The sequence below is a fragment of the Salmo trutta genome, chromosome 8, assembly GCF_901001165.1.
Source record: "Salmo trutta chromosome 8, fSalTru1.1, whole genome shotgun sequence".
Classification (NCBI taxonomy): domain Eukaryota; kingdom Metazoa; phylum Chordata; class Actinopteri; order Salmoniformes; family Salmonidae; genus Salmo; species Salmo trutta.
The window spans coordinates 8761288-8782937 of NC_042964.1; the positions used below are offsets into that span (position 1 = coordinate 8761288).

The 21650-nt window shown below is 44.4% G+C and overlaps 1 protein-coding gene across 1 annotated transcript in view; it reads right to left on the reverse strand.

Moving 5' to 3' along the window:
* The window catches only part of LOC115199220 (ankyrin-2-like), a 96951-nt gene that overhangs the window by 45700 nt on the left and 29601 nt on the right, over positions 1 to 21650 (reverse strand). Inside the window, exon 2 of the mRNA XM_029761845.1 lies at positions 15329 to 15430. Coding sequence (XP_029617705.1) covers positions 15329 to 15430 — 102 coding nt within the window. The remainder of the gene's footprint in view (positions 1 to 15328; positions 15431 to 21650) is intronic.

The window sequence follows — 21650 nt, forward strand, 5'->3', positions numbered from 1 at the left end:
TTGTAGCTACTTAAGTAAATAACTGTAGTCAACTTGTGTAATACGTTAGGCGATAAAAACATTGCTTTCTTCATTTCAACTGTCACATAATTTTTCCCTTTGAAGCTTGCCAATAGTCCCCAGTCACGTGCTGTTTGTTTACGAGCACACAATGACGAGAGACCGGAGCCTTGTGAGTCACTCACTGTTGTGCAGCATGGGTGATGTAATTACAGTATAGAATTCACAACTAAATGTTTGCCAGCTAAATATCTTAAAATATGTCTAAAATATGCTTAAATGCTCTGCAGTTAAGCACTTAATTTGCTAATTTAGTAGCTAGTTAGCTATCTAGCTAAGTGATTAGCTTCTTCCAAAATCAATCGTTGCTTGGTAACAGCAGAGAATTCCTTCCTGGATCAAAAGCCTTGCTGTCTAATATTTGTTTTGTGCAGCAAACTGGGAGTATAATTTTTTTGTTACTTGTATAACGTTATGAGCTGGGATATCTGTCCTGCAAATACTTTAGGTCGGAGAATGTATAAAATGTTTGCAATGCGCGTTTAGTTAGCATTCTCTATGTGATTTTATATATACTTGTTAGCATTGCTAAGGCTCAGTGGGTTTTGAAAATAGCACCCCTTGTGTTCAGTGCCGGTATTACAGAATATCCCATTACGGCACAAGGTCGATTTGATGGTATGACAATCTGGATACCACCCAAGCATTTCCTTTCCAGGCACCCATAAGACCTGACCCTAGATCAGAACATCCGTCCAAGACTAACTCAGATATATCAAGACTCAGATATACCAACTGGTCCCAGTTCAATTGGCTAAAGACTAGGTGATTTCCCTCTGTATAATTGCGGTCCTGAACCTAATAAAAGATTGTTGTTGGGGCTATAAATAGATCCTAAATGCCTGGGAAGGAAAGAAATGAAGATTACATTTCAATATCACTCTAGGCAGATTACCCTGCGGATTAAGGAACCTAAGCGTTAATTCCCAAAACACCACAACATGAGGGGATGATTGACAGAATAGGCATGACCGACGGAGCCAATGAGAGAGGAGAGAAATTAAGGGGCGGGAAGTAAAGTGAGTTTGGCCAATGAGAAGGAGGGAGGCTTGAGATGATGAAAGGAAAGCATGACTACTATTGTTTCCCTCATGAATGGCCCTCTTTCAGTCTAATGAAATGTTTTTGCGGGTGTAGTGAAATGCTTGTGTTCCTAGCTCCAACAGTGCAGTAACATCTAACAATACAAAACAATACACACACATTTAAAAGTAAAATAATTGAATTAAGAAATATAGAAATATTAGAGCAATGTCGGAGTCCGGAGTGTAAATATCTATCTATATATCTATATCTATATCTATATATGAATATATACACTCCAGACTCCAACATTGCTCATCCTAATATTTTTATATTTCTTAATTCAATTATTTTACTTTTTAGATTTGCGTGTATTGTTGTGTATTAATAGATATTATATATACTGTATATACTGTATGTGTACAAGAATAGCAGAAGGAGAAGAGTTATAGGGTTATAGTACTCTGTCTTGTGGGCCAGGGGGTGAGTACCAGTGACCCAGCACTGAATCAACTACTCTTTCACCAGGGAGAATATGTCTAGTGTTTCAAAAGGGCCGCTCAGTCAATATGTAATCTCCTCTGTAGCCTGGTCAACCCAAACAGACTATGTCACGCGGGCCCTGCTTATAATGAACTGAACCGCTCCTGAGGGTCCCTGTACTTACAGCAAGGCCCCCTATCGACGGGGGAAACTGGTAGTGAGAATAAATGGGTCTACTCTACACTTGTCTACAAAAGAAGTGTGTCATATATTGTACAAGAAAAGTGTGGGATGTTTTGTGCACTGCCCTGAAGGAGCTTGTTGTATAACAGAGAGGGAGGCGGAAAGACACGCTGCATTTGACGTAGAAGGATGCACCACCTGCTCACTTAGCCTGTCCTCACATCACTTAGCAGCAAAAACCAGCTCTATTTCCAGCTCTATTTCAGTATTGTGTAATTGTAGGGCCTTGCCCCAACACTGTACTGAAGGCAAAATGTAGAGGGTAGACAAACACCTTACAAACTCCCTGTAGAGGTCGCAGTTGTAAATGAGAACTTGTTCTCAAATAGCCAACCTGGTTAAATAAAGGTGAAATAAAAAGAAATAAAAAAAGAAGGAACCCCTTTTAACCTGCCCTTGTTAACACACGTCCTCCTCAGAGATGGCATTGGGGATAACTCAATGACAGCCGGACAGGCTGCTATAGCACCTCCACTCCTGTCACTACCCAAATGGAACAGAGCAGTCATTTTTTTAAAGTCCCTACTCTATGGACTTCAGAGATGAATGGCTGCCTCTGTCGTTTGTCCCTATGGAGACAGGGAGGTGGTTAACAGCAAGGACAGTCTGTATTCACTTCTCCGTGGTGGGGATCCCCCACAATCTCAAAGAAAATCCTCTGCCCCTGGCACTCCCATAGAGCCCCATCCATCTCTGCCCACAACAACCCCATACTGTCCCAGAATCCCCCCATTCATAAACCCTCTCTGTAGTCTACTACAGGCATGACACTCTGTCACACAACAAGTCCCTAACCTACAGTACCTACTGGTCCCCATTCCGGAGCGAGAGTGAGCATATGAAATGACTATGTTAAGCGAAAAAGTGATATATTGAAACAGGTCCTATACGCTAGATTTTGAGTTATTTGGCAACTTTAGTCGTGAATGATACAAACCTCAGAAAGCCTTAGAAATCAAAACATATATGGGTTGAATGGTGCGACTATAGACTATTGATGACTAGAGAATGTCGCAAAAAACGCTTGCGCTCTGATCCTTGCCTCACATACATGTTATTCAATAATTTAGTTGAAACTGCTCACGCACGTCAACGAGTGTCTGCGTAGCCAGGCTCTAAAATAGAACTTGGTTCTATGTGTGATGCTTGGCGCGCTGCAAATCCCGCCTCTCCAATCTCCTCATTGGTTTTTACGAGTTTATACCCACGTGAGTGATTGAAAGATGAACTGAGGTCCACACTCCAGGGCAGTTGGTGGTGGTAATGCACCTTAAAGTTGGTTGCCCACCGCCATATAAAGTCCAAAGAAGAAGAAGTCGGAAGGAGGAGAGATTACTGGAAACAAACTCGGTTTACCCTTTTATGTGTGGATTAATTGTTGGAGTAGAGGACCTTGTGCATTTCAGGTAAAATATCAACCGAATATTTATATTCCAGGACAAATTAGCTAGCATCAGCAAGCTAGCTAGCTAAATTGCCATAAATGTTTAATGCTTTTTGACCCGTCCCCAAAATAATATAGTTGGTTCAGAGTTCATTTTGATACTCAACCTGCTTGCCCTGATGGGGGTGGACGAAATCAACATACGCGCGCATGCAAGCAGTGTGGTCAGCATGTCAGGCTGCACACGGTGTTCTCTCATCAAGTGATCATATTTTCACCCATTAGACTATCCTCAATTGAATCTCGTCTTTACTAATATATAACATTTGTTTTGATTTAGAATGACCCATTATCAAATGGGCAGGAACAGGAACAAGACAAAAAAAACATGTCATCCGTATGCACTGGAATAACGAATGGAGGCCGTTTTCCTGCCTGTATGTTTTTCACTCATGTGGATAGGCTGCTCCGGTTATTTCGCTGTGTGACAGGTAATATTCTCCAATTTGGGAAACCAAGTGAAATCTGTTCGGGAACATTGATAGTAAAAAAAAAATTCAAAACAAAACATATTTCATTAAACTGTTGACAGCCCCTCTCTCTGCGCATTGGAGATTGGAACGGAGAGAGGGGAGACGGAAACACACGGTGGCGACATATTCTGGAGCAAAAGGTAATGTTTCAGCCTATTTATTATGAAAATATATAAAAATGCCCTATTACTAGGTTATTCAAAACCAAATTAAAATAAATTATAATTATAGGCTAACTCTGAATTTGTTTAATTTAGGCTAGACCAATTATGTACCAAAGATAACTTAAATCAGTCTTTATTTTATGTTTTTCTGCCATGTCTAATATGCGGTAGGCTATATATTGTATAATGGCACAATCATTATTTTAGTAAAGTTTTTTTTCAGGCTTGGGCTCTATAGGCCTATACCTAAACTCCAATATGCATCTGAGTGTTTTGAATGAATCATCACTTTAGCACTAGCGGTTCTGGGGGGGGGGGGGGGGGGCAGTGCCCCTGTGACAACAATTTTGGACCCCCTTGTGGCCCCCCCTAAATGTGGAGTATTTTTACATCCGTTATTAGACAGAAAATGCAAATAAATTGTTGAATGATTATGAACATGGTCTTTTGCCCGCTAATGCAGTGAAGAAAACGATATGACAACAATAACGTCTAATGTAACTGGCCCCTCTAACAGTACAACTGGCCCCAGCTTGGCCCCCCCAGTTGAAATGGTCTAGAACCGCCACTGCACTTTAGAAAGCTGCTGTACATTTCATTGTGTTAGGCTTTGAAACAACATCCACAACAACCATGTTTTCCACTTAGTTACAACCTGTTGTTGAACTTCTTTCTTCAAACTGATGAATCACAGTGAGGTGAGTTTTAAAAGCATGATACTGTTTTGATGATAAGCGTTTGATGTGATTTTCGATGGGATTTGCATTGATGTCAGAGTGGTTAGAGGGACAATAGAGTCCTGAGTACCAGGCCATTAAGACCTGATGGAGGGACAATAGAGCCCTGAGTACCAGGCCATTAGGTCCTGATGGTTGTTAGTGAGTTGAGTACTACTAACGCATGTCCAGACTGCATAAGAGAAGATTACCGTGACTCAACGGTCACGTAGAATTTTACTGAGGTCACCAAAACAGCCCTAGAAGAGAGTACTCTCAGGGTGCACTGCAGCAGTCACAACCAGCATAAATACCAACTAATCAACATGCAGATAGAGTTAGGATATAAAGAGTTATCATTATGGACTATAGTTCCATAATAAATGGATTACTTACTCATCACAAGGCAGTTAAATGTTTACAGTAGGCAGGGGTAACTGGGTAACAGGAGGACCAGGGTAACAGGAGGACCGGGGTAACAGGAGGACCAGGGTAACAGGGGTAACTGGGTAACAGGAGGACCAGGGTAACAGGGGTAACTGGGTACCAGGAGGACCAGGGTAACAGGGGTAACTGGGTAACGGGGGGGGCCAGGGTAACTGGGTAGCAGGAGGACCAGGGTAACAGGGTAACAGGAGGACCAGGGTATCAAGGGTAACTGGGTAACAGGAGGACCAGGGTAACTGGGTAACAGGAGGACCAGGGTAACAGGGGTAACTGGGTAACAGTAGAACCAGGGTAACAGGGATAACTGGGTAACAAGAGGACCAGGGTAACAGGGGTAACTGGGTAACAGGAGGACCAGGGTAACAGGGGAACTGGGTAACAGGAGGACCAGGGTAACAGGGGTAACTGGGTAACAGGAGGACCAGGGTAACAGGGGTAACTGGGTAACAGGAGTAACTGGGTAACAGAAGGACCAGGGTAACAGGGGTAACTGGGTAACAGGGGTAACTGGGTAACAGGAGGGCCAGGGTCACAGGGGTAACTTGGTAACAGGAGGACCAGGGTAACAGGGGTAACTGGGTAACAGGAGTAACAGGAGGACCAGGGTAACAGGGGTAACTGGGTAACAGGAGGACAAGGGTAACAGGGGTAACTGGGTAACAGGAGGACCAGGGCAGGTTCACAGGACTAACTGGGTAACAGGAGGACCAGGGTAACAGGGGTAACTGGGTAACAGGAGGACCAGGGTAACAGGGGTAACTGGGTAACAGAAGTAACTGGGTAACAGAAGGACCAGGGTAACAGGGATAACTGGGTAACAGGGGTAACTGGGTAACAGGAGGGCCAGGGTCACAGGGGTAACTTGGTAACAGGAGGACCAGGGTCACAGGGGTAACTTGGTAACAGGAGGACCAGGGTAACAGGGGTAACTGGGTAACAGGAGTAACAGGAGTACCAGGGTAATAGGAGGACCAGGGTAACAGGGGTAACTGGGTAACAGGAGTAACTGGGTAACAGGGGTAACTTGGTAACAGGAGGGCCAGGGTAACAGGAAGACCAGGGTAACAGGGGTAACTGGGCAACAGGAGGACCAGGGTAACAGGGGTAACTGGGTAACAGGAGGACAAGGGTTACAGGGTAACAGGGGTAACTGGGTAACAGGAGGACCAGGGTAACAGGGGTAACTGGGTAACAGGAGGACCAGAGTAACAAGAGTAACTGGGTAACAAGAGGACCAGGGTAACAGGGGTAACTGGGTAACATGAGGACCAGGGTAACAGGGGTAACTGGGTAACAGGAGGACCAGGGTAACAGGGGTAACTGGGTAACAGGAGGACCAGGGTTACAAGGGTTACAGGGGTAACAAGGGTTACAAGGGCAACATGGGTAACAGGGTTTGTTTTTTTTAAATCACCTTTATTTAACCAGGTAGGACAGTTGAGAATAAGTTCTCATTTACAACTGTGACCTGGCCAAGATAAAGCAAAGCAGTTCGACACATACAACAACACAGCCACTATGTCCAGTCAATAACACAATAGAAATAAATCTATATACAGTGAGTGCTAATGAGGTAAGATTCAGGAGGTAAGGCAATAAATAGGCCGTAGTGGCGAAATAATTACAATATAGCAATTAAACACTGGAGTGATAGATGTGCAGAAGATGAATGTGCAAGTAAAGATACTGGAGTGCAAAGGAGCAAAAAAACAAATAACAATATGAGGATGAGGTAGTTGGATGGGCTATTTACAGATGGGCTATGTACAGGTGCAATGATCTGTGAGCTGCTCTGACAGCTGATGTTTAATGTTAGTGAGGGAGATATGAGTCTCCAGCTTCAGTGATTTTTGCAATTCGTTCCAGTCATTGGCAGCAGAGAACTGGAAGGAAAGGCGGCCAAAGGAGGAATAGGCTTTGGGGGGGACCGGAAATATTCCTGCTGGAGTGCGTGCTACGAGTGGGTGCTGCTATGGTGACCAGTGAGCTGAGATTAGGCGGGGCTTTACCTAGCAAAGACCTGGAGCCAGTGGGTTTGGCGACGAATATGAAGCGAGGGCCAGCCAACGAGAGCATACAGGTTGCAGTGGAGGGTAGTATATGGGGCTTTGGTGGCAAAACGGGTGGCACTGTGATAGACTGCATCCAATTTGCTGAGTAGAGTGTTGGAGGCTATTTTGTAAATTACGTCGCCGAAGTCAAGGATCGGTAGGATAGCCAGTATTACGAGGGTATGTTTGGTAGCATGAGTGAAAGAGGCTTTGTTTTGCGACACAAGAAGCCGATTCTAGATTTAATTTTGGATTGGAAATGCTTAATGTGAGTCTGGAAGGAGAGTTTACAGTCGAACCAGACACCTAGGTATTTGTAGTTGTCCACATATTCTAAGTCAGAACCATCCAGTGATGCTGGACGGGCGGGCAGGTGCGGGCAGCGATCGGTTGAAGAGCATGCATTTAGTTTTACTTGCATTTAAGAGCATGGGTAACAGGGTAACGGGATACTTGTGCTTGCTGGTTGCTAGGATGACTGACATAGATTGTTTTTCACTGTGATCCACTTCGCAAAATTGCATTGCCGATACATGTAGATGAGCGTTTAACAATACAGAACACCTTGAGATTGTTCCAGCTTGCTAACTGATACCCACTAGACCATCAGATTCCACATTCACACCTGTCAATCCATTGATTCTACCTGTCATATGATATATGAACCCACAGGGGATGTTAGTGAATCGGTCCTGTCTCTGCCTTACACTCACGCAGTTCCTATCTCTCCCATTCGTTGAGGTCCTTGTCACTGTGTGAAGGTCACTGTTCTACGGTAACAGATTCCAGGACGGGAGGGGCAACCGGACTATGGATAGAGAGGGAGGGGTTGTGGGTGTCCGGGCATTGGATGAGGGAAGGGAGGGGAGAGACCAGAGAGGATACAGGTAGAGGAGAGCTAGGGTAAGATAAAAGGTCAGTATAGAGGTAAGATAATAGAGGTAAGATAATAGGTCAGTATAGAGGTAAGATAATAGAGAGAATGTAATGTTTACTGTTCATTTTTTATTGTTTAATTCACTTTTGTTTATTATCTATTTCACTTGCTTTGGCAATGTAAACATATGTTCCCCATGCCAATAAAGCCCCTTATATTGAAATTGAATTGAGAGGGAGAGAGAGAGAAAGAGGGAGAGAAAGTGCATGTGACAGAGAGAGGGAGAAGGAGAGAAAGAGAGAGAGAGAGAAAGAGAGAGAGAGAGAGAGAGGGAGAGAGAGAGTACATGTGACAGAGAGAGAGGGAGAAGGAGAGAAAGAGAGAGAGAGAGGGAGAAGGGGAGAGAGAGAGAGAGAGAGAAAGAGAGAGAGAGAGAGAGGGAGAGAGAGAGTACATGTGACAGAGAGAGAGGGAGAAGGAGAGAAAGAGAGAGAGAGAGGGAGAAGGGGAGAGAGAGAGAGAGAGAGAAAGAGAGAGAGAGAGAGAGAGGGAGAGAGAGAGTACATGTGACAGAGAGAGAGGGAGAAGGAGAGAAAGAGAGAGAGAGAGGGAGAAGGGGAGAAAGAGAGAGAGAGAGGGAGAAGGGGAGAGAGAGAGAAAGAGAGAGAGAGAGGGAGAAGGAGAGAAAGAGAGAGAGAGAGGGAGAAGGGGAGAGAGAGAGAGGGAGAAGGGGAGAGAGAGAGAGAGAGAGGGAGAAGGGGAGAGAGAGAGAGAGAGGGAGAAGGAGAGAGAGAGAGAGAGAGAGGGAGAAGGGGAGAGAGAGAGAGAGGGTGGATGGCACCTCACCTCACCTACCTAGATTGCTTTGGTTTTGTGAATTTATTTTCTTATTTTTTGTCCTTTCATCTTTCATAATCTGCCAGAGGGAGTGTAGCAATAAACTGGAGGTGTTGGGGTGTGCGTGTACCCCAAACAACACGACCACATGCTGTTTATCAGCTTGACAACCGTGACCATGACGGTTCCACCCTATCAGCTGTCTGTGTCCCCCTGGCCTGGTTGTGAGGAACGTTAATGGGTTGGAGGAGGAACAGACAATGGCCATGAGCCTCCTGAATGAAGCATCATCCGGTCCACACGGACACACAGAGGAGAGAGGAATGCTCCAAAAAGAGCGCACATGTTTGACAAAACCTACCCAGTGGACACAATTGGTTAAAATTATTTCCTAACTCATGTAAAACAGGTTGTAATTACGTGATTTCAACCTGTTCTGCCCACTGGGATGGTCAGTAGAAAAGTATGCAAATGTAATTTATACAATGAAAGGTTTAAGTGGTGGGAGAAGAGGTTCAATTAGGAATAGAGACAGGATATTGAGAGAGAGAGCGAGAGAGCGAGAGAGAGAGAGAGAGAGAGAGAGAGAGAGAGAGAGAGAGAGAGAGATCTTGACCCAGAAAATATAAAAAACTATCGGCCTATATCGAATCTCCCATTCCTCTCAACATTTTTGGAAAAAGCTGCCTTCCTAAAGACAAACAATTTATACGAAACGCTTCAGTCTGGTTTTAGTCCCCATCATAGCACTGACTGCACTTGTGAAGACTGCACTTGTGAAGGTGGTAAATGACCTTTTAATGGCATCAGACCGAGGCTCTGCATCTGTCCTCGTGCTCCTAAATCTTAGTGCTGCTTTTGATACCATCGATCACCACATTCTTTTGGAAAGATTGGAAACCCAAATTGGTCTACACGGACAAGTTCTGGCCTGGTTTAGATCTTATCTGTCGGAAAGATATCAGTTTGTCTCTGTGAATGGTTTGTCCTCTGACAAATCAACGGTAAATTTCGGTGTCCCTCAAGGTTCCGTTTTAGGACCACTTTTGTTTTCACTATATATTTTACCTCTTGGGGATGTCATTCGAAAACATAATGTTACATTTCACTGCTATGTGGATGACACACAGCTGTACATTTCAATGAAACATGGTGAAGCCCCAAAATTGCCCTCGCTAGAAGCCTGTGTTTCAGACATAAGGAAGTGGATGGCTGCAAACTTTCTACTTTTAAACTCGGACAAAACAGAGCTGCTTGTTCTAGGTCCCAAGAAACAAAGAGATCTTCTGTTGAATCTGACAATTAATCTTGATGGCTGTACAGTCGTCTCAAATAAAACTGAAGGACCTCGGCGTTACTCTGGACCCTGATCTCTCTTTTGAAGAACATATCAAGACTGTTTCAAAGACAGCTTTTTTCCATCTACGTAACATTGCAAAAATCTGAAACTTTCTGTCCAAAAACGATGCAGAAAAATTAATCCATGCTTTTGTCACTTCTAGGTTGGACTACTGCAATGCTCTACTTTCCGGATAAAGCACTAAATAAACTTCAGTTAGTGCTAAATACGGCTGCTAGAATCCTGACTAGAACCAAAAAATGTGATCATACTACTCCAGTGCTAGCCTCCCTACACTGGCTTCCTATTAAGGCAAGGGCTGATTTCAAGGGTTTACTGCTAACCTACAAAGCATTACATGGGCTTGCTCCTACCTATCTTTCCGATTTGGTCCTGCCGTACACACTGACACATACACTACGGTCACAAGACGCAGGCCTCCTAATTGTCCCTGGAATTTCTAAGCAAACAGCTGGAGGCAGGGCTTTCTCCTATAGAGCTCCATTTTTATGAAATGGTCTGCCTATCCATGTGAGAGACGCAGACTCCGTCTCAACCTTTAAGTCTTTACTGAAGACTCATCTCTTCAGTAGGTCCTATGATTGAGTGTAGTCTGGCCCAGGAGTGTGAAGGTGAACGGAAAGGCTCTGGAGCAACGACCCGCCCTTGCTGTCTCTGCCTGGCCGGTTCCCCTCTCTCCACTGGGATTCTCTGCCTCTAACCCTATTACAGGGGCTGAGTCACTGGCTTACTGGTGTTCTTCCATGCCGTCCCTAGGAGGGGTGCGTCACTTGAGTGGTTTGAGTCACTGACGTGGTCTTCCTGTCTGGGTTGGCGCCCTCCCTTGGGTTGTGCCGTGGCGGAGATCTTTGTGGGCTATACTCGGCCTTGTCTCAGGATGGCAAGTTGGTGGTTCAAGATATCCCTCTAGTGGTGTGGGGGCTGTGCTTTGGCAAAGTGGGTGGGGTTATATCCTGCCTGTTTGGCCCTGTCCGGGGGTATCATCGGATGGGGCCACAGTGTCTCCTGACCCCTCCTGTCTCAGCCTCCAGTATTTATGCTGCAGTAGTTTATGTGTCGGGGGGCTAGGGTCAGTCTGTTATATCTGGAGTATTTCTCCTGTCTTATCCGGTGTCCTGTGTGAATTTAAGTATGCTCTCTCTAATTCTCTCTTTCTTTCTCTCTTTCTTTCTTTCTTTCTCTCTCTCGGAGGACCTGAGCCCTAGGACCATGCCTCAGGACTACCTGGCATGATGACTCCTTGCTGTCCCCAGTCCACCTGGCAGTGCTGCTGCTCCAGTTTCAACTGTTCTGCCTGCGGCTATGGAACCCTGACCTGTTCACCGGACGTGCTACCTGTCCCAGACCTGCTGTTTTCAACTCTCTAGAGACAGCAGCAGCGGTAGAGATACTCTCAATGATCGGCTATGAAAAACCAACTGACATTAACTCTTGAGGTGCTGACCTGTTGCACCCTCGACAACCACTGTGATTATTATTATGTGACCATGCTGGTCATTTATGAACATTTGAACATCTTGGCCATGTTCTGTTATAATCTCCACCCGGCACAGCCAGAAGAGGACTGGCCACCCCTCATAGCCTGGTTCCTCTCTAGGTTTCTTCCTAGGTTTTGGCCTTTCTAGGGAGTTTTTCCTAGCCACCGTGCTTCTACACCTGCATTACTTGCTGTTTGGGGTTTTAGGCTGGGTTTCTGTACAGCACTTTGAGATATCAGATGATGTAAGAAGGGCTATATAAATACATTTGATTTGATTTTGATTTGAGAGAGAGATAGAGAAAAACTATAAACAATGCATGCAGTGCAGAATTACGCCAATATCCACTAATAATAAAAACTCAAAAAAGAGCAATTAAGTTTTGGAAACATCTAAAATACAGTGAGACCCTCTCATATCATTACCAAGCCCTGCAATGCCAAGAGCTGAGCAAAGAAAAGAGTCCCCTCATCCAGCTGGTCCTGGGGCTGAGTTCACAAACCTGTTCTACTAACACACTGAAGCCTCAGGACCAGAACATCCAATCAATCAGGGTAAACCAAATTACAACACAGTCAAAACAAAACTACATTGCTTATTGGGAAACACAAGCACAAACACAAAGCAAAATGCAGTGCTATCTGGCCCTAAATCGACAGTACACCGTTGCTAAATATTTGACCATGGTTACTGATCCATACCTTAGAAAAACCTTGACAAAGTACAGGCTCAGTGAGCACAGCCTTGCCATTGAGAAGGGTAGACACAGGAAAACCTGGCTCCCTGTAGAGGAAAGGCTGTGCAACCACTGCACAACAGCAGAACCTGAGACAGAGCTGCATTTCCTGACAAAATGACAAAAATATAAAACAATTAGAGAGTGTCATTTCCCCATATTTGAAACCCTTATTCAAGGTTTTAAAGACCTCTCTGATGAGGATAGGCTACCCGTCCTGTTGGGGGAGGACGCAGAGAGCTGTGTGTTGGCAGCACACTACATCGCTGCCTGCCATAAGTTGAGGGACAGTGTCTGACAGACCAATCAACCTGCACATGTACTCTACTGTATGGCTATTGTTATTGTTGAATGTATAGTTATTTTGACACTTGGTTATTGTTGTTACTGTTGTCCCGTTGACAATTTTGATTGTCATTTTAATTTTTTATATTGTAAATATCCAAAATAAGCTTTGGCAATATGTACATTGTTACGTTGAAAAATTGAAAAATTGAGAGAGAGATACAGAGAGAGAGAGGGATACAGAGAGAGAGATACAGAGAGAGAGAGAGGGATACAGAGAGAGAGAGATACAGAGAGAGAGGAATCCAGAGAGAGAGAAAGAGAGGGATACAGAGAGAGAGGGAGAAGGAGAGGGATACAGAGAGAGGGATACAGAAAGAGGGAGAGAGAGAGAGAGGGATACAAAGAGAGGGATACAGAGAGAGAGAGGGATACAGAGAGAGAGTGAGAGAGAGAGAGTTGTCCCGTTGACAATTTTGATTCTCATTTTTATTTATTTTTATATTGTAAATATCCAAAATAAGCTTTGGCAATATGTACATTGATACGTCATGCCAATAAAGCGAATTGAATTGAATTGAATTGAGAGAGAGATGTACAGGGATACAGAGAGAGAGGTAGGGATACAGAGGGAGAGAGGTAGGGATACAGAGAGAGAGAGATACAGAGAGAGATACAGAGAGAGAGGGAGGGATACAGCGAGAGAGAGAGAGAGAGATACAGAGAGAGATACAGAGAGAGAGAGGGAGGGATACAGCAAGAGAGAGAGAGAGAGAAAGAGAGAGAGGGAGGGATACAGAGGGAGAGAGGTAGGGATACAGAGAGAGAGAGATACAGAGAGAGATACAGAGAGAGAGAGGGAGGGATAAAGCTAGAGAGAGAGAGAGAGAGAGAGAGAGAGAGGGAGGGATACAGCGAGAGAGAGAGAGAGAGAGAGAGAGAGGGAGGGATACAGCGAAAGAGAGAGAGAGAGAGAGAGAGAGAGGGGAGGGATACAGCGAGAGAGAGAGAGAGAGAGAGAGAGAGGGAGGGGATACAGCGAGAGAGAGAGAGAGAGAGAGAGAGAGAGAGAGAGAGGGAGGGATACAGCGAGAGAGAGAGAGAGAGAGAGAGAGGGAGGGATACAGCGAGAGAGAGAGAGAGAGAGAGATAGGGAGGGGATACAAGCGAGAGAGGAGAGAGAGAGAGAGAGAGGGAGGGATACAGCGAGAGAGAGAGAGAGAGAGAGAGAGGGAGGGATACAGCGAGAGAGAGAGAGAGAGAGAGAGAGGGAGGGGGGACCGGATACAGCGAGAGAGAGAGAGAGAGAGAGAGAGAGAGAGGGAGGGGATACAGCGAGAGAGAGAGAGAGGGAGGGATACAGCGAGAGAGAGAGAGAGAGAGAGGGGAGGGATACAGCGAGAGAGAGAGAGAGAGAGAGAGAGAGGGAGGGATACAGCGAGAGAGAGAGAGAGAGAGAGAGGGAGGGATACAGCGAGAGAGAGAGAGAGAGAGAGAGGGAGGGATACAGCGAGAGAGAGAGAGAGAGAGAGAGAGAGAGAGGGGAGGGATACAGCGAGAGAGAGAGAGAGAGAGAGAGAGGGAGGGATACAGCGAGAGAGAGAGAGAGAGAGAGAGACACACACACTCCTCCCCCTAACCTCGTGTCTTCTTTTATCCCTCCCTCCATCTATACATTTACCATTCTGTTTATTTGACCTGAGGGAGATGCATGGTGAATTCATGAGAGGCCAGAGTGATGAACTCAGTAATGGATTTCGACATTATTGATCCATTGACTTGACAATGTCAATATTAGCGGTAGCAAAATCTTACAGAATCATCATACAAGAAACCTGCCTGGAGTACAAGTGATTTTTTATAAAAGCACATTGCATTTCCCGTGCTAAACTTGCTTGGTCAAAGCTATTGTCAGACATAGCAGTGTTACCTTAAAGTAGTACCTTGTTTAATAATGAACCCTGAATGACAGAGGCTCTTTACTCCTAATGTAATCACGCCGACAGTCCCCTTCAACATGACAATGATTCCATTTTAGAGTGAACCGCAAAATCTCAGCGCTCAGGGAGACTGGGCCAATCCCTCTCTTAATCTGAGAACAATGTTCATTGTAGAGTGCTAGAGTAGTAATTTGTAATACAGCCAAATAGTCAAATGTTTTGTAATTAATCACTAACAGCTCAATCCACGCTGAGCACATTACACACATTATGTGGTTGCCATAGCTCCCAAAGAGCTAAATATTTTTGCTATATAGTTCCTCCCTATGGACAGAGACAGAACAGCAACACCAAGGTCACCCTGTCACTGTAGATGGATTGGCATTAAGACTTATGATCAAACACACGATTGCAAGAGCTAAATGTGTTATTGAAGAGAAGGTAGGAGATAGCAGAGGCTGATTGCCTGGGTGACTGGGAAAAGGACTGGTAGACATTGTGGCTCCACAGAGACCCACAGCCGCAGAGACCAAAGAAGAGCACTATCAAAACAAACAAATGACTTGTCCTGTAACATAACTATAGGTATTGATGAATGGGGACATATGAACAGGCAGGCTTCACCTGTGTTTCCTGGTCTGAGAGTGTGTTTGACTGTGTGTGTGTGTGTGTGTGTGTGTGTGTGTGTGTGTTTGTCCACTAGTCTCTTACCTGATTGCAGGTGCTGATGTTCACTCCACCCTTCAGGTACTCCAGAACCTTGTCGATGTTCCCCGCCCTCGCCGCTCGCAGGAAGCTGGTGTTGCTGTCCGACTGGAGAAGAACACAGAGAAAGAAATAGTTTAGAACAACATTGGACCAACATTAGAACAACATGATGCAAACGTCAGGACAACGTCAGAACTCAGCCCAATGCCTCGTAGCGTTGAAATAAGTAACCCCCATGACTTCTAGGACAGATAGAAATGGTAATGGTGATAGCACATTAGCACTTGTTTGGGTAACGTGTGCCAGGCCACCCGGACATTCAATATATCCCAACCTGCACACGGCAACAGTCCCTGAGGCTCAAAGACAAGCACACCTCAGTCCCTACTGTGGCAGTGTCACATCACTCATTATCTGCAGCCATCAACACCTGCACTGAATCAGTGTTTCCCATCAGAGAGTAATATTATTGTGTATCATGTAACACAGGGGAATAGTGTATAATGTAACACAGGGGAATAGTGTATAATGTAACACAGGGGAATAGTGTATAATGTAACGCAGGGGAATAGTGTATAATGTAACACAGGGGAATAGTGTATAATGTAACACAGGGGAATAGTGTATCATGTAACACAGGGGAATAGTGTATAATATAACACAGGGGAATAGTGTATAATGTAACACAGGGGAATAGTGTATCATGTAACACGGGGGAATAGTGTATCATGTAACACAGGGGAATAGTGTATCATGTAACACAGGGGAATAGTGTATAATGTAACACAGGGGAATAGTGTATAATGTAACACAGGGGAATAGTATATAATGTAACACAGGGGAATAGTGTATAATGTAACACAGGGGAATAGTGTATCATGTAATACAGGGGAATAGTGTATAATGTAACACAGGGGAATAGTGTATCATGTAACACAGGGGAATAGTGTATAATGTAACACAGGGGAATAGTGTATCATGTAACACAGGGGAATAGTGTATAATATTACACAGGGGAATAGTGTATAATGTAACACAGGGGAATAGTGTATAATGTAACACAGGGGAATAGTGTATCATGTAACACAGGGGAATAGTGTATAATGTAACACAGGGGAATAGTGTATAATGTAACACAGGGGAATAGGGTATCATGTAACACAGGGGAATAGTGTATAATATTACACAGGGGAATAGTGTATAATGTAACACAGGGGAATAGTGTATAATGTAACACAGGGGAATAGTGTATAATGTAACACAGGGGAATAGTGTATCATGTAACACAGGGGAATAGTGTATCATGTAACACAGGGGAATAGTGTATAACGTAACACAGGGGAATAGTGTATCATGTAACACAGGGGAATAGTGTATAATGTAACATAGGGGAATAGTGTATAATGTAACGCAGGGGAATAGTGTATAATGTAACACAGGGGAATAGTGTATAATGTAACGCAGGGGAATAGTGTATCATGTAACACAGGGGAATAGTGTATAATATTACACAGGGGAATAGTGTATCATGTAACACAGGGGAATAGTGTATCATGTAACACAGGGGAATAGTGTATAATGTAACACAGGGGAATAGTGTATAATATTACACAGGGGAATAGTATATAATGTAACACAGGGGAATAGTGTATCATGTAACACAGGGGAATAGTGTATAATATAACACAGGGGAATAGTGTATAATGTAACACAGGGGAATAGTGTATAATGTAACACAGGGGAATAGTGTATAATGTAACACAGGGGAATAGTGTATCATGTTACGCAGGGGAATAGTGTATAATGTTACACAGGGGAATAGTGTATCATGTTACGCAGGGGAATAGTGTATAATGTTACACAGGGGATTACAACATGTCCTCCACTTTTCCTAACTGTAGCAGACTGAGTTGGAGATGGACCAAGACTGTAGAGCAGAGCGGGAGTGAGTCAGCATTTTCCTCTCTCTACCTTCCGTCCCCCAGCACTACCTGGCTCACACTCCAGAAAACAGTACTGCAGAATCACCGCTTCCTCTCGCCTCTGTGAGGCGGAGGCAGAAAGCAGTATCAAATGTAGTCCCGCTCCATGACAACCAGCCTGTGCTGCTAACTGGGAACCTTATTGAATTAGCGTCGTGGCTAGCTAGGCTAGCTATCTCCCAGAGAAGCTCAGTAAGGGTGACAGGGTTAGAGATCGTTCCAGCACACAGCAGAGCAGAGCTCAGCCCAAACCCAGACTGAGGATATGTCCCCTACTCTGTTCCATTCTGTCACTCACTTACACTGCAGTGCGGAGATGATATGTCTATACACTGGACACACTACCGATAAGGAGAGAGATTCTTCCTGGGGCTATATGAAAGCTAGTTTTGTTCTGCTCTAGCTTGCAGCTGCAGCAACCTGTGTCTGGATGCTGCAGAGAACTGCACTGAATCAATCAGACCTGACACAACAATCCACATTCAGACCTGACACTACAATCCACATTCAGACCTGACACAGCAATCCACATTCAGACCTGACACTACAATCCACATTCAGACCTGACACAGCAATCCACATTCAGACCTGACACAGCAATCCACATTCAAACCTGACACTATAATCCACATTCAGACCTGACACTACAATCCACATTCAGACCTGACACAGCAATCCACATTCAGACCTGCCACTACAATCCACATTCAGACCTGACACTACAATCCACATTCAGACCTGACACAACAATCCACATTCAGACCTGACACTACAATCCACATTCAGACCTGACACTACAATCCACATTCAGACCTAACACTACAATCCACATTCAGACCTAACACTACAATCCACATTCAGACCTGATAAAACAATCCACATTCAGACCTGACACTACAATCCATATTCAGACCTGACACAACAATCTACATTCAGACCTGACACAGCAATCCACATTCAGACCTGACACTACAATCCACATTCCGACCTGACACTACAATCCACATTCAGACCTGACACAACAATCCACATTCAGACCAGACACAACAATCTACATTCAGACCTAACACTACAATCCACATTCAGACCTGACACAGCAATCCACATTCAGACCTGACACAACAATCCGCATTCAGACCTGACACTACAATCCACATTCAGACCTGACACAGCAATCCACATTCAGACATGACACAGCAATCCACATTCAGACCTGACACAGCAATCCAAATTCCGACCTGACACAACAATCCACATTCAGACCTGACACAACAATCCACATTCAGACCTGACACAACAATCCACATTCAGACCTGACACTACAATCCACATTCAGACCTGACACAACAATCCACATTCAGACCTGACACAACAATCCACATTCAGACCTGACACAACAATCCACATTCAGACCTGACACTACAATCCACATTCAGACCTGACACTACAATCCACATTCAGACCTGACACTACAATCCACATTCAGACCTGATAAAACAATCCACATTCAGACCTGACACAGCAATCCACATTCAGACCTGACACAGCAATCCACATTCAGACCTGACACAGCAATCCACATTCAGACCTGACACAACAATCCACATTCAGACCTGACACAACAATCCACATTCAGACCTGACACAACAATCCACATTCAGACCTGACACTACAATCCACATTCAGACCTGACACTACAATCCACATTCAGACCTGACACAACAATCCACATTCAGACCTGACACAACAATCCACATTCAGACCTAACACTACAATCCACATTCAGACTTGACAGTACAATCCACATTCAGACCTGACACAACAATCCACATTCAGACCTGACACAACAATCCACATTCAGACCTGACACAACAATCCACATTCAGACCTGACACAACAATCCACATTCAGACCTGACAGTACAATCCACATTCAGACCTGACACTACAATCCACATTCAGACCTGACACTACAATCCACATTCAGACCTGACACTACAATCCACATTCAGACCTGACACTACAATCCACATTCAGACCTGACACTACAATCCACATTCAGATCTGATAAAACAATCCACATTCAGACCTGACACAACAATCCACATTCAGACCTGACACAACAATCCACATTCAGACCTGATAAAACAATCCACATTCAGACCTGACACAGCAATCCACATTCAGACCTGACACAGCAATCCACATTCAGACCTGACACAACAATCCACATTCAGACCTGACACAACAATCCACATTCAGACCTGACACTACAATCCACATTCAGACCAGACACAACAATCTGCATTCAGACCTAACACTACAATCCACATTCAGACTTGACAGTACAATCCACATTCAGACCTGACACAACAATCCACATTCAGACCTGACAGTACAATCCACATTCAGACCTGACACTACAATCCACATTCAGACCTGATAAAACAATCCACATTCAGACCTGACACAACAATCCACATTCAGACCTGACACTACAATCCACATTCAGACCTGACACAGCAATCCACATTCAGACCTGACACAACAATCCACATTCAGACCTGACACTACAATCCACATTCAGACCTGACACAACAATCCACATTCAGACCTGACACTACAATCCACATTCAGACCTGACACAACAATCCACATTCAGACCTGACACAACAATCCACATTCAGACCTGACACTACAATCCACATTCAGACCAGACACAACAATCTGCATTCAGACCTAACACTACAATCCACATTCAGACTTGACAGTACAATCCACATTCAGACCTGACACAACAATCCACATTCAGACCTGACAGTACAATCCACATTCAGACCTGACACTACAATCCACATTCAGACCTGATAAAACAATCCACATTCAGACCTGACACAACAATCCACATTCAGACCTGACACTACAATCCACATTCAGACCTGACACAGCAATCCACATTCAGACCTGACACAACAATCCACATTCAGACCTGACACTACAATCCACATTCAGACCTGACACAACAATCCACATTCAGACCTGACACTACAATCCACATTCAGACCTGACACAACAATCCACATTCAGACCTGACACTACAATCCAGATTCAGACCTGACACAAACAGTAGCTGGAGGTAAACCCAGAAACTGTGAGGCTGTAGCTATTCAGGAGCTCCCAGAGCAGCAGGATGGCAAGTTGAGCTCTGTCAGATGTGTGAATATATTAGTGATACTGCTCAACCTGGAGGCTGATATCTTACCCCAGATGAGGGGTCTCCTGAGGTTTCTAGTAGAGAGAGCTCAGATGATTTCTCCAGGGAGGGATAGCTTTATCTATGACAGAAGGAAAGGTCCAGAGGAACAGCTTGTGGATTGTCCAGCCAGCCCACAGGGCAAGGATCCTTTTGTTACACCAACCAAATTCCCTTTAATATCAACCCGCTGCACCTTGCATGTCACAGAGCAGCATCACAGCTCACAAAAGAGAACCACTTCAACGTGTAAAAAGTGAATAAATGGCTGACATTTTGTTTTAATGAATCACATTACAGATTTGGCTGAATAATGTCTCTTGCTCTCTCGCTCTCTCTTCACAAACCACCTACAGATATCAGAGAAGTGAAGTGTGGTCATCTCAAAGCCGCATTATGTCACTGTACACGTGTACACTGACTGAAAGACAGCGGCAGCATTGTACCCAGCTACGGTACACAACAGAGGGGCAGAAAGCCAGATCATATCCCGTCGGATTCTTAGCTGCCGAGTCACATTATTCAAGGCATCTTTTAATCATCCCGGTGCAGTCTGTGTGTTGCCATAGCGACTTTTGGTCAGCACAGCCCTCAAACAGGGTTTTTCACTCAAAGCACTGTACATTCAGAAGAAAATAAATGCCAGATTGTTCCAAAAACTTCCTACAGAAGTAGTTTTGTGCTAATCCCCTAGAAACTAAGTAAAACAGATGGTACAGATACGTATATGCTGTCATTTCTGTGTTCTTGAACCAGGCAAATGCTTTGAAAGAGAGTTTTATGGCTTTGTGTGTGATTGAACACTCCTACGAGGCGTCGTGATATTTAGGAGTGGTAGAGAGAGAGAGAGAGAGAGAGAGAGAGAGAGAGAGAGAGAGAGAGAGAGAGAGAGAGAGAGAGAGAGAGAGATAGAGAGAGAGAGAGAGGGAGGGAGCAGGAGAGAGTGTAATATTTACTGTTCGTTTTTGATTGTTTATTTCACTTTTGTTTATTATCTATTTCACTTGCTTTAGCAATGTAAACATATAGTATGTTTCCCAAGCCAATTTGAATTGAATTGAGGAAAAGGAAGAACAGAGAGAGAGAAAGTA